Source organism: Colobus angolensis, unplaced genomic scaffold, assembly GCF_000951035.1.
Source record: "Colobus angolensis palliatus isolate OR3802 unplaced genomic scaffold, Cang.pa_1.0 Scaffold211, whole genome shotgun sequence".
Classification (NCBI taxonomy): Eukaryota; Metazoa; Chordata; class Mammalia; order Primates; family Cercopithecidae; genus Colobus; species Colobus angolensis.
In genome coordinates, this window is record NW_012115278.1 from 1395152 (window position 1) to 1409706 (window position 14555).

A 14555-nucleotide genomic window follows, 5' to 3' on the forward strand; every position below is an offset into this window, starting at 1 on the left:
TTCCCTAGTGGCCCTCCTCTGTCTGTGACCCCAGATAAAGCCTACCTGTGGCTATATCTCTGCTCCTGTCTCCTCTTTAGTGACCTGCATACTCTCTGAGGAGGTGCTGTGGGCACTGAATGACTCCCACTGAGGGGAGGACACACAAAAAGCACAATAGCAAAGCCAACGACCTCATCAACATCGCTGCGGTGACCTGATTGTCCACGGGGACCTCTGCTGCGGGGAGAGGGAGAGGCATCATCTCTGATCCTCACAGCTACAGCTACCTGGCTCAGCAGAACAGGAAAGTGAGATCCAGGGAGGTGGAACAGCCACCTCCGGCCCCTGCTCAGTGGGGTGGGAACAAGGTCAGGTCTCTTCTCACTATTGCTAGATCCCTGAGGATCAGCGGCCTGAATGCATTTATACGGTGGCCATGACAGTTTAGTGATTGCAAAGCATTCTAACACTCATGAGCTATGCAGCTGGGCACAGAGCATGAACCCCTCATTCTCGCTTTCCTTGCTCATGGCATGGGCACACCAATGCCACTCGGCCAATGCAGCTGCTGTCAGCACTGAGAGACCCAGTGCATTTCGAGTACTCAGGGGAGTTCCTGGCGAGCTATTGGCGTGCCTGCAGTGTGTGGTGGTGAGTGGCATCGTTACTTCCCTTGTGCGGGGCTCAGGCAGGGCGAGTGCTCTTACCCCACACACAGAGGGAATTTGAAGTTCCAAGACATCAAATGACTTGGCTGAGGTCACGGTGTGAGTAAGAAGCCCAACTTGTTCAACTGCGATGGGTCTTGGCCTGGAGGGCAGGTACAGTCCCAGCTCTGACGCTGGACAGACATTCTCTGCTGGGCACCACAAAGCCTGGGCTCGGTTCTAGAGCTGCAACTATCTACCCTTTTGACCGTGACTCAGTCACTTCACCTCCCTGAGTTTTTGGTTTCTTGACTTGAAAGTGACTTGTGAAGATCATAAGAAACAATAGTCTATCTTGAAATAACCCACCATGCCACACAGCCTCCAAGCCCTGTGTCAGACTGTGATTTAAATGTCTTAATATGCAGCCTTTCCCCTACACGCTGAAAACTAACATTTGGTTTTTATTCATTGACTTTCTTCCCTTCCTCACTCCTACGGCTGGCTCTCGCTCACTCACCCCCACAGGCTTGGCCTAGTGAGTCATCGGTAACAAATGCAGTCAAGAGAAAGAGAAGTACTCAGATAATTGAGATTTTTTTTCCTATAGTACCAAAAGGCTTTCCTCCCAAACCACTGTTGCTATGGAAACTTTTCTTCTCCGCTTTTTATCGGAAAGAAAGGCCAACTTATTCCTAAAACTAATGAATTTCTCATTTCAGGAGGCAGAGTGATCATCCTTGAAGTCCTTGTGTAGATTAATGCCTGTTAACAAAGGTCTGCATTTTTATGGAATCAAAACAGGCCCCCTCTTCTCCTTTCTGCACCCTTCGATGGGGAGGGACTCATCGCAGGAAGCAGGAGGCTGTGCCCACTCTAGGTGGCCACAGGGCCTTTGTTTGCATCTGAAATGTCTAATGATTTGGCCTACATCATTCTTGCCCTCCCTTCGATCTGAGACATTTTAACAGGAATTAGGGATCAGCTGGCTCAACTCACAGGCTTTGTTTTGTTTTTTAAGATCTAAAAGAAGGCTGGACATGGTGGTTCATGCCTACAATCCCACACTGGGAGGCAGAGATGGGACGACAGCTGAGACCAGGAGTCTGACACCAGCCTGGGCAACACAGCGACACCCTGTCTCTACAAACTAGAAAAAAATAGCTAGGCATGGTGGCCTGCAGTCCCAGTTACTCAGAAGGCTGAGGCAGGGAGATTGCTTGAGCCTGGGAGTTTGAGGATACAGTAAGCTATAGTGGCACCACTGCACTCCAGTCTGGGCAACAGAATCAGACCCTGTCTTTAAGAAAAAAAAAAACCAAAGAAGAAATTAACTTGCTCAAGATCTCACAGCTAATAAGTGATAGAAATGGCACTTGGATTCTGCCCTGCCCACCCCCATTCATCCCTCCACTCCTTTGGGAGCTGAGAACCTCTAGGCTGACAACTGTGCCCTCGAGGCCTCGAAGCTCTCGGGGTTCAATGCCAGGCTGGGAGAAAGGAGGTAGGAGCCGGCAAGCCCACGAGTGGTGTGACACAGCCCTCCTCGGACAGTCCCAGGCACAACCTAATCTAAATTAAGGTCTGGGACCAAACCTAGAAGTTAAACATGCCCTGATTGGGTCTGAGCATCTGTATGCATTTGCTAGAAGATGCTCTGAAAAATGAAGGGGGTGGGTGTGAGGGGGAAAGAGAGGTTGGGAAAAGAAAGGCACGTGTAGCCTCCAGAAAAACAATTAAGAATATGGAGAACCAGCTTGGGCAACATAGCGAGACCCTGTCTCTACAAAATAAAAAATAAAAAATAAAAATGAGATGGGCGTGGTGATGCGCACCTGTAGTTCCAGCTGCTTGGGAGGCTGAGGCTGGAAGATCACGTGAGCTCAGGAGGTTGAGGCTGCAGTGAGCTGTGATGGCGTCACCACACTCCAGCCTGGGTGAAAACACTGAGACCCCGTCTCAAAAAATAAAAATAAAAAGAACATGAACAACCAATGACAGTTTAGAGCTAGCTAACTGGAGAGTTTTTATATGGAACTGGAAAAAGAATACAGCTTTTATTTTATTTTATTTTATTTATTTTATTTTATTTTATTTGTTTTTCAGAAGAGTACAGGATAGTCTTGACACTGGAGCTCTGGTGTTCAGCCAGGTAGATTTATGGGACTACCCTGGATCCTAAGAGTTTATTTTGTCTCCTGTTTGTACATTCAGCCAAAAGCAGCAGCAGCCCAGCAACTCCTCAGTAAAATATCTAGAAATCGCTTACAAATGGGGCAGAACCCTGAAGTGGCCATGTGGTCCATCCTGCAGGGCTATGGAGGAGCCCATCTGCCAAAAAAGCAGTGAAGAAGGAACTAGGAGTCCAACGTGAAGATCCACATGAAATGGCCACATGAAATGACCAGGCTGTCTGCAGAGTCCCCAGAGAGACAGGAATGTCTGCAGCCAATCTGCCCTGGGTGTGACTTTACAGCAGGGTCAGTTCAGCTACAGACTGAGCTCATCCGAGAGGGGTGCGTCTGCTCTGCAAGCCTGGGAGGTGGGAGAGAGTGGGAAGGCCCCATGGGCACCCCCTTCCTGTCGGGTCTGAGTCTCCCTGACCTGGGGGCTTGCTGCCTGTCGCCTGTCCTGGTGTGAGTGTGTCCCAACAGAGGCCATTCAGTATGGGAATCAGAGTGTGGCTGAAGTCCCTTATTCTGATCCCAGACCACAAAGCACACTTGTACCTATTGGATTTTTCCTGTCTACTCCAGAGAAAATGCTGATTAGAGGACTCCTGTTTGGGGATACCTGAGAAACCCACGGACAGAGTGGTTAGGAGCCTGGGAGGGGGAGCCGGGTGGCCTGGGGTGAATGCAGCCTTGAAGGTTTACCAGCTGTGTGCCCCTGTGCAAACTGCTAGCTTCATAACTACACCCCTTCTCACTCTGCAGCCGTCAGTGGACTTGCTAGTGTTATCTACCTGTTTCCACCACCTCTCCATAGAGATGCAGCTGCTCTCATGCCCCTGAATTAGACCCTGAGCAGAGTGCAGAGCCAGCCCAGGACAGGGGGCACTCGCACAGGCAAAGGAGGATGGAGCAGATGTGAGGCCATGGACAGCCCACTGGCCTCATTCAGGCGATGGTCCTAAGAACCAAATCTTCCAATTCCAAAATTCTAGGCAATCCAATACCTACCGTGTTTTTGTAGAAGAAGTACAGCACCATGTTGGCAAGTCGGGAGTAGCACCAATGCCCGTGAAGAATCAAGAGCCTCTCCAGGTATCGGAATTTCGGCACCGCAAAGTCGCTGGCCATCACTGCCTTCAAAGCGAGAAGGATTCCTGTTACTGGCGATGCCGACCTGGTGTAAGGTTTGTCTTCTCTTCTCAAAATGCAAGGTACACAACAGGCAAGGAAAATCCCCGTTCCGATCACAGTGGGAGCGTGGCTGGCCAGGGTCTCAATTGCTGTCATCTCCCTCAGCATCTCCTTCCGTTACAAAAGAGGCCATCTCGCCCAACACGCTAGTTCAGGGATGTCACCTTACAGGATTCATTCATTTCAAATATGTGTCATTAATGGGGTTTAAAATGTTTTCCTTTTCCTGCTGTTTTCTCAACAAATGAAAAAACACAGAGATGCATGGAGTGTGTCTGCCTTTCTTCACCCCTGGATGTCATTTTCCTCTAAATCGGTCCATGATCACAACACAAGGATGACCCGAAGCTGCTCCTGCCATATGCATCAGAGACAGACATTCCCTGTCCTGGGAGGTGCATTTTGGGCTGTTCTCCCCAGGAGCCTTGGTGATGGTGTACAGGAGGAGAAGACGTTTCCTCCATGGACAGGCAGGACCCTGCCGTGGAAGATTCCCCTGTACATCATCAAGCAAGGTGCCTACAAGATGAAGCCAACTAGGCTGGAAAATGCCATCAAATAATACCTTTTGTCTCCAGAATAATTTTAAAACCGTGGTACAATAAATGTCTTTGGGGAAAAAAAAAATCAAACAAAATGGCAGAAAAAGTTAGATTTCTCCTTACCATCAGGTTATTCTAAACAAAATGCCAATCTGCCTTTAACATCTAACTGATTTCCCTATACTCAAATAATATGTAGAAAGCGGTAAATTATGCCTCAAGTGGTATGCTTGAAATGGAATAGTGTCATGATACACAAAACCTTAGAACATCAATTTTCTGAACCAAAAGTTAAGGATTTCACAGCAAATGTCTCTCTGCCTCTTCCTGTCAACACACAGGGGTTAGAAGTCTTTTCGTGTTCTGTGATGCTTCACTCATTAACCCCACGACTCATTCTCTCAAAAATCATCCATTAGGACTCCACGATTGCCAGCTACAGACTTGGAGAAAACAGATACCATGAGACACAGTCCCCGTCCTCTGCAGAATCTGTCCGAAAAGTTCAGTCAAAAGGGACAAGCGTTAAAAAGACGCCGATGGCCTGCAAGACCAAACTCTAAGCTGCCTTTGAAGAAGGAACCCCTGCCCTTGAGAACCACAGTCAAACCCCTGCTGAGGTCGCCTGGCTTGCCAGCCTTCTGCAGTCCCTTCCTCCCCTAAATCCAGGCCTCAAACACAATGCTTGTCCTTCCGTCAGAGTGACCTTTCCAAAGCCTCCCAGCTTTTCTGGGAATTTCAGGAGAGCAAGATCAGAGATGTTGGGGTCATCTTGTACCCCTGGCTCCCAGCCAGCCTTGGCTCTAGAGGGTGCAGCAGCTCACGGTGAGCCCGAGCTCACGAAGACAGAGCTTCCTGGGAGCTGTGAGATCTCCTCTGCTCCTCCTGCCCCCTGCCTGGGACAACCTCCCCACTTTGGCTGAGCTGGGGAGCACCTACTCCTCCTGTCTGGTTCTCCATGGCTCAGCTCTGACAGCTCCGGCATCAGCATCCCACAGCTCATCTCTCAAAGGGCTCAGCAGCGACTGACTAAAATGCAAGCAACAGGGTCCCAGTGCTGGAAAACCCAAGTGCATAGGATGGTAAGGAAAGGTATCAAGCCTGGTCCCCATCTCACCGAACACATCCCCAGGGAGGATGCCCAGCTTTACATATGCGCAGAAGTGCCCGGTAACCTCCTCCCCAGCAGCTACGCCTGTTCAAAGCTGCACCTCCGGGCACCTGCCCTGTGGCTCAGCTGTTCCCATCACCTCCCACGTAGAGCCCCAGGGCCTGGGCTGCTGTTCCCACCTGGAGGAGGGGAGCAGGCATGGCAGCTCCGGCCCCTCCCCAGCCACTCGCTCAACATTCAAGTGTCTGATCCAGAAGATGTTTCCTACTCGAGTTTCCAAGCATATGAGGTCAACAGGCACTGCCCCCATCAGGTTTTCAGTAGAGGAAACCGTGAAAACAGAGGCAACGCCACAAAAGTCAGAATGCATAGACTACAGTTGACCCTTGAACAACACTGGAGTTAGGGGCGCCCCCCGAACAGTCGAAAATCCACATGTAATTTCTGACTCCCTCAAAACTTAATTACTAACAGCCTACGGCTGATGGGAAGCCTTACTGATCACATACACAGCTGATAAACACACACAATGCAATCTATGTGTATTTCACATATTTCATGACATACTTACCTTTTCCTTAATTTTTTTTTCCTTAAAAAAAAAAAGAAAGAGAGAGAGAGAGACTGGATCTCACTGTATTGTCCAAGCTGGAGTGCAGTGGTGCAATCATAGTTCACTTCAGGCTCAAGTGATCTTCCTGCCTCAGCTCCCTAAGTAGCTGGGACTACAAGCATGGGCCACCACGCTGGGGTTTTTTGTTAGAAGAGATGGGGTTTCACTACACTGCCCCGCTGGTCTCAAACTCCTGGCCTCAAGTGATCCTCCCGCCTTGTCCTTCCAAAGTGCTGAAATTACAGGCGTGACCCACCACACCTGGCCCTCTTTAATTTTTTTGATATTTTTATGCTATGTAGTTCATCTGCAAGTTTTTTCAAATTGTCACAGATCTCCAAAAAATTTCCCAAATATTTATTGAAAAATGTCCCCATATAAGTGGACTCACACAGTTCAGACCTGTGTTGTTCAAGGGTCCCCTGTATTTTGTTCATTTATTTAGCAAATGTTTCTTGAGCTTCCCCTTGTGCAAGGTGCCACGCTGGGCACTGTGAAGACACAAAGGTGAGTCACACGGGACACCATTTCCAGTTTTCTGGAGGAAGAAAAAATGTGTGAGTAACGTAATGCAGAGATTCCAGTCAGAGGACGCTGGGGGGAGTATGGCAAGTGTCAAAGACCAGCCATGATGGAACTACGGTGCATCTAGCTTAGGATCCTCCATCTGAGGGCGGAACGTCAGCTAAAACTACTAATGAGCTCTGCACAGATCTGGCACGAAGTTCGTGCCCAACAGATAATTACTGATCGAACCATTGAATCAGCGAATGAATCAACCAGTGAGTAAGTGGTGTCTACATTGGTTTTCAGAACATCGGATAAACTGTTCCCTAAAATCTCCACCAATCCAAAAAAGTTGTGATTCATACTTAACCAAATGTTGGACACTGTTGTAATACTTAATCTAAAAGAAGCACATTTTTAGTGAAGTCATTTGTTCAATGTCTGACTCCCAGACCGAGAGTGAACACAGTGGCAGAGGAAAGATGCAGAGGTGAACTTCCACGTGAGTGAGGATGGCTACATTCCACCTGTGCAGTGACGCCAGGCTCCACCTACATCAAAGGCGTTTTTTCAGATGGTATTGCTCAGTGTTCACGGACAGTAAAACGTGCCTGCTGGGACTGAGCCATCGAAAGCCAGAGGAAGGCGATGACTCACCTTGCCTCTCTCGGAACCACTTATTTCACAAAAATAGACTTGTGACATGGGAAGACATGCTTATTGCACACTGCTTCATAAACAGGAAGAGTGGTATTTCCCCAGACCTTCCACTATTGGCTTAGCAGCTGTACTGAGCATCAGCTGTATCAAGGGCAAACTCTTTAGCCTCATTCAACAGCCCAGAGGAAGGTGGGGACAGCCCACAGGGTGATAGGACAAGAGGCCAGTAGGGCCACTTGGTCCCACAGAATAGCCTGATTGTTCTGTACCTGCATACCCTCCTGGCCGGAGATTCCCACACCCACATCTGCCACCTGGATCATGCTGACATCATTGGCTCCGTCACCTAGAAACAGCAAAGGCAGGAAGAATTGTTTGATTCTAGAAACAGCACAGAACCAAATCAATGTGCTAGATTTTCTTGGGGGTCCCCACTGAACTCAGTCCTGTGAAAGGGTACTGGGGAAGACAGGGGAAAAAGGAGTAGAGCACCCACCCTGGGAGAATAGAGTTAAGCATTCAGAATAAGCCAGACACACCAGGAGATGTTTCAGAAGGCAGGCTAGAGCTGAGCCACCTGGGACGCAGTGCCCGCTCTGCCGTGTCACTCGTACACCAGTAAAGCCCTCATCCTACTGCCTGACACAAGGAAAGATGCCATCATCATCTTCATCATCATTAGTTACTGAACCACACCAGCCGAGCAGCCAAGGCTACTCCCAGGCACGCACGCTTCCCCGGGCAGTTTCTAAACTAAAGGAAGGAGGTTAAATTGAGCCCAGCATATTGCGGAGCTCTTTTTTTTTTTTGTACATGGATTGCCACAGTATTAGCCATTGTGCTCACTTTGGGGCCCTCTAGGGGTGCAATAAAGGAGAACTTCTCGTCACGCTGTCAATTTTTTTGATAGAAAATGTTTAGGAACACAGGGCCTAGGTCAGAGCTCTGGACATCCTCGGGGAAAGGAGAGCAGAGACATCAAGTCGTTATCACTCTGTGACGGTCACCACTCTTGGAACTGGACAGCCGAAGAGCCCAAATCAGGGCATACATCCCAAGTTGCACAAGTGAGAAAATGTGCAGATATACAAAGTTAGGGTGACTCACAGTGCGACTACAGGATGTCTCTTCCTTGTGATTTTCCTGTTCTTTATAATGTTGAGACCAATATTAAGCAATCAGTCAATGTATATCAAACTGGAATTCTCTGAAGTAATAGAAATCTGTGCAGCTTTCCCCAGAATGTCCCATTTAAAATGAGATATGGTATGCAACAATACTCTATATTATAAACCACTGGGCACTAGCAGTAGGTCACACGGATGTTTTAACGCATTCTTTCTTTCTTTCTTTTTTCTTTTGAGACAGGATCTCACCCTGTCACCCAGGCTAGGTGGGAGTGCAGTGGCATGATCATGGCTCACTGCAGCCTCAGCCTCCTGGGCTCAAGTGATCCTCCCACTTCAGCCTCCTGAGTAGCTAGGACTACAGGTGCATGCCCCCACACCCAGCCATGTTTTGTGTTTTTAGAAGAGATGGGGTTTCACCCACCATGTTGCCCCAGCTGTTTTTTTTTTTTTTCTGAGACAGGGTCTCTCGCTCTATTTTCCAGGCTGGAGTGTAGTGGTGTGATCACGGTTCACTTCAGCCTTAACCTTCTGGGCTCAGGTGAGTCTCCCACCTCGGCCTCTCAAGTAGCTGAGACTGCAGGTAGCTGCCACCACACCCAGCTAATTTTGTTTATTTTTTTGTAGAGATGGGGTCTCACTGTGTTGCCCAGGCTGGTCTCAAACTCCTGGGCTCAAGTGATCTTCCTGCCTTGGCCTCCCAAACTGTTGAGATTACAGGTGTGAGCCACGTGCCCAGGCATGCGCTAATGTTCTTACAGGTCATTACTTTCCCTTTTTCTTTTGAGATTCCATTTTGTGTTTCCTTTTCTTTTTAATCAGCCAAGGCTTTCCTTCCACTTCTTAAAGGAATACCAGACACCAGTGGCTACGTGGCTGAGCTGGGCACTGGCCAGGCCAGGAAAACAGCATTCACGTCTTACTGTGGCCTTTCAGGGTTGATGTTGTCCTCCTGCTCCCAGGGAGGACACTGACGCTCAGAGGAGGAGGCTGGGATGGGGGCGGTGCAGGTCAGCCTGAAGACTGTCTCCAGCTCCTTAGGGAAACCTGAGGGCCACCCCAGGCACATGAAGGCAAGGATGGCCTCAGGACAGACCGTGGCTCTTAGGCTCCCCGGGCCTCCTGAGCGCGTGCCCTGTGCCCACTCTCCTTAGCGGTTACCGGCCTCACGGTGCGTAGGACAGGGTCCCCATGATGGCCGTGTCCAGGCCAGCGCTCGCTCTCCTCACTCCCACCATGACCCAGGCTCAACAGCAGTCTCCTCTGGCCAGGTGAGGTGCCCACTGTGAACAGGTGGCAATCCCCATGCAAACAAGCAGTGGCTGTCACAGACCTTTTGCAGAAAATCCTGCCAACACTGGCTGATGGATTGGTGAGGGTACTTTACTTCTGAGCCACTTCTCCCCTAGGCTTCTACTTACAGAGAGATTCTATTTACAGTAGATTCTATTTACAGGGAGGTCCAGTTGTTGGCATGGGGGGATCACAGCCACCACTTCCTTCCTGGCCCTCACCAGGAGGTGGTGCTGCTGAGCCCCTGAACCTGTGCTAGAGACTCTGCCTGCACCAGAAGTCGGCAGAGAGGATGGCCTGGAAGGAGGCGAGTGGCCACCATCCCATCCCTGGAGAGGAGCAGACAGGGCTCTCCAGGTCAACAGTGTCTGCCAGGAAAAACTACCATGAGAGACACAGTCCTTTAATAACTGATGTTATCAAATAACTGGTGAGCAGCGATGCATATCTGAGGATGGACTTATTTACTCAGAAGCCTGTCCCAGAACCATCAGCACAGCTGACGGGAGGCAGTGGGAATTCTGGTCACCAAGCCTCTGGGCTCTTGGGACGTTATAAAGCCTTGGACACCCGGAGGCTCATGGTGACCAGAAGCAGCTGCAAAGGGCCTTCTTTCTAAGTTGGCCCAGGTAAGGCTGAGTGTGCAGTGCTTTCTGCTGTGGCCAGGACAGCCTGGGACAGGCAGGTCTCTAGTGTCCTGTCTCCAGAGAAACAGGGTAAGCTCCACCTTGTTGCCGTAAAGCAGCACTGGATTACTGACCTTACAGCATGAACCTGTAACTCTGCTCCTCCCTTTTGTGGCTTTCCAATGTGAGCTTTACCTTCGGAACATGCTGCCTGCTCTATCGCGCTGGGTGTGGTTTTACAGACAGAAAGAAAGGTGAGGAAGTGTTTGCCCATCTCGTGGTGCAGCACGGAAGGGTAGAGGAAGTTGGGGTCGAGCTGGGAGGAGGCCGTCCGGCCAGCTGGGATACTTGCCTATGGCCAGGGTCATGGCCTTGAGCTTGCTCCGCACCAGCTTCACCACCATGCTCTTCTGCAGAGGCGTCGACCGGCAGCAGAGGACGGAGCGGCACTGCTTGGCAAGAAAGAGGAATTTGTCCTCCAGGTTTTTCTCGAGAGCGTAGGCCAGGCTTCTCCCATCGATCACGAGGCTGGTACTGCGGCCAGAGGCAGTGGACATGGAGGGTGGGCAGAGAGAGGAGAACCTCATGCTCACTTTGCCCTTGGTCTTCTCAGGGGCTCTCTGGAGGCCTCTGGACTGCACGTAGCGTAGGCACTGGTCTAGCAGGGCTGCGCACGCCTCCTGAAAGGGACGTGAGAGGACAGCGCAGTTCCCTCAGAGTCATGCCACAAACATCCCTGCCCTGGCTCAACACCTCTGGAGCTGACATCTTTCCCTGGGCTGCAGTACCTGCCTGCCCAGAGGCCACCCTCTGGAAATTCAGCCAGAGAGGATGACTTTCCCCATAGAAGAGACTGAACTGGTCTAGGTTTCTGTAGGATCTTACTTGATCGCCCATGATACAGTGCAGAGGTTGGAATGGACCATCTTCACTTTGGGAGGCTGGACTGTATTATTGCAAAATTGCTGGACAGGTAGACTGAGGGCCCTCCATGTACTTCCTGATAGTTCTTGGAGGCCCTTACCTAACCCACCAAGGACCAACGGCAGGATACAGAGCTCTGCAAAAGGCTTTGTTATGATTAGCCCGTAAAGAAATGGAATTTTCAGTGTTCTCCTTAAGTTCTCCAATTCAGCCAGGAAAAGAAAAAAAGCACAATTACGGAGGCTTTTAATAGGCAAACTTGATCTGGATTCCAGAAAGAGGAGGAAAACCTATGGTGGTAGCAGCACCAGGGACCAGGGGCAGGAGCAGGAGGCACAGGAGGGTCCACGGTCTCCAGGGACAAACACTCCGGCAAGCCTGAGCAGCCCCCGATCCTCTGCACACAGTGAGTCTGCTGACTCAGTGACCAGATACACCACGGAAATCCAGCTGCGTTCAACACACGCTTACTGAGGATCCTTTGTACTCAGAAAACGAAGCCGGACTAGAGAAAAGAAGACTGAAAAGACACAGTTACTGCCGTAGGGGCAACAGAGAGTTGATGCGCACACACTCATGACTGCAGCAAATCACCAGCTGGGATGTGCGGAAGCGTGGAGATGGACAAGAGAGGGAGAGCTTTGCCTCCAGGGAGTGGGGTGGGATATGGCAGTAACTGGGGAAGGCCTGCAGGAGAATGCAGGATGCCATCACAGGAACTACATGAGCTCCCTGGACTTGCACAACAGTGGAGACTCCTCTTCCATCCTGAGCTCCCACTGACTGCAGCCAGCGTGCAGGCAGGACGCATGGGGTCGCTACCATGGAGCTCAGAGAGTGAGCAGCAGCCGAGGGACTGGGAGAGGAGACAAGTGTGCGAAGGACACTGACTGGGTGGTGGGTATGTCACTGTTACTCTGGTGGCCCCTGGCTTGGCCCAAGGCACCAGGGAACCTGGACGTGGGTCCCAGGGCAGGGACAGAGAGAGCTCCAGGAGACACCTTCTGGGTCTGGCCTGAGGAGTGAAAAGGAGGTTCCCAGTGCTCTGAGAAGATGAGGAAGTCTGCAGTTTTATTTATTCTTTTTCCTCTATTATTTTAAACCCAGTCCCAGGCAATTTTGCTACCATGGCTGTGCAGGAATGGCAGTGGCAGAGCCGTCTGCTGCCGTAGACTCCAAGGGAGCTGGATCCTCCTTTCCATCACAGCCTGTGGTGCTCTGTCTTCTATTCTGCCCCCACTTGGTGCTGGATGCAAGGGAAAGGCAGGAAATATGGGAAGAAGAGGGTGACGCACTCCACATTTCCTGCCAGAAGACTGAAAAGGGGATTCCTGGGGAACCAGAAGGCACTGGAAAAATTGTAAAGGAGAAGCCTGGCTAACTGACCCCATAATGTTGTTTATGAATTCCTGGGCTCACCCATAACAAAGCCTTTGAGAGGCAAACTCTGCAACAGACTGACACACCCAAGTTCCAAGGTGACCTCCGGAGGGCAAAAATGCAAGACTAGGTCTTATAAACACATCTGCCTTTGAAACCAACACCCAGAGCTCACAGCCCAAACCCCACAGGGTTGATCAGCTGCTTAAAAAAATCCACATTCTCCATAGAAATTAAAAATGGCCAGTGTCATAACATAATATTCAAAATGCCCATGATACAATCCAAAACTTCTTAGCATACAAAGAACCAGGAAAATCTTAACTCTGTGGAAAAAGATAATCCACAGAAGCCAAAGTCCAGATGACACAGATACTGACATTATTGACAAAGATGAAAACGGCCATTATCCAAATGTTCCAGGAAGTAAGATTGAATGTGCTGGAAATGAACAGAAAGAGAGAAAGTCTTGGCCAAAAAGAAGGAAGATATTTCGGAGAACCAAATAGAAATTTTAGACAGAATAATTAACTGAAATGAAAAGCTCACTAGATTCTAAATCACCTGTGTAGATACTCTGCCCTCAGGAAGAAAACTGTAACTCCACACTCTTTAACTGTGAGCTGTGCACAGTGACTTCCTTCAGAAGAATTCAGTATGGAAGAGGCAAAGAGCACAGTGAATAGACCCGGCAATCACAAGGCCAAGCCCAGCAGTGGCATGGTGTTGATAGCATGTGCCCTCGACAGGATATGATGAAAATGGCACTTGGTCTCTGTGGCTGTCCTCCCTAAAACCATTAGCTCCACTTCAGTGATAAGAAAAACATCAGACAAATCCCAATATAGCGGCATTCTACAAAATACCTGGCCAGCGCTCTTCAAAATGGTCAAAATGATTAAAAGTAAAGTTAGTTTCCGGAAGTGTCACCGCCAAGAAGAGTGTAAGGAGGCATGATGACTAAATAAATGTAATGTGGTGTTCTGGATGGGACCCTAGAACAGGAAAAGGACCCTAGGTGAAAACCAAGGCAATGTATGGACTTTAGAAAGTAATAATGGATCAGCATTGCTCCTTGATGTGATAAATGTACTAGGCTAATGTGAGATGAGTAACAGAATGAATTACATATGGCAGATATGAGAAATAAATCTGTACTCTCATCACAGTTTTTCTCTAAATCTGAAACAATTCTATATATAAACTTTATTTTTAAAAACTCTCTGGATGGGCTCAATGGCAGAATAGAGATGACCAAGGAAACAGCCAGTGAAGATTCGCTTCTACTTAATGAATAGTAAATATGTTTTCTCTTCCTTAAGATTTTCTTAATAACATTTTCTTTTCCCTAGCTTACTTTAATTGTAAGAAGACAGCATATAATACATACAATATACAAAATAGGTGGTAATTGACTATTTATGTTATCAGCAAGGCTTCTGGTCAACAGTAGGCTATGAGTAGTTAAGTTCTGGGGGAGTTAAAAGTTATATGTGGATTTTTGACCACACAGAGGGACTGGTATCCCTAATCCCCATGCGTCCAAGGGAAAACGGTACCATAAACAGATGGAAAATAAAAATTTAAAAATACTATTTACAAAACCTCCAAAAACATTGTACAGATGGTCCCTGATTGACAATGGTTCAACTTACAAATTTTCAACTTTTGGATGGGTTTATTGCGGGTATTAAATACATTTTCAACTTATGACATTTTTGACCTATGGTGGGTTTACTGGGATATAACCCCGTCATCAGTTGAGGAGCACTGGTGCT

General features: G+C 48.9%; 1 protein-coding gene across 1 annotated transcript in view; it reads right to left on the reverse strand.

Annotated features, from left to right (window-relative positions):
• ATP10A (ATPase, class V, type 10A) overlaps positions 1-14555 on the reverse strand; it is a gene marked incomplete at its 5' end in the record, with an annotated part of 182273 nt that overhangs the window by 5101 nt on the left and 162617 nt on the right. Inside the window, 3 exons of the mRNA XM_011942871.1 lie at positions 3812-3937; positions 7697-7773; positions 10826-11153. Coding sequence (XP_011798261.1) covers positions 3812-3937; positions 7697-7773; positions 10826-11153 — 531 coding nt within the window. The remainder of the gene's footprint in view (positions 1-3811; positions 3938-7696; positions 7774-10825; positions 11154-14555) is intronic.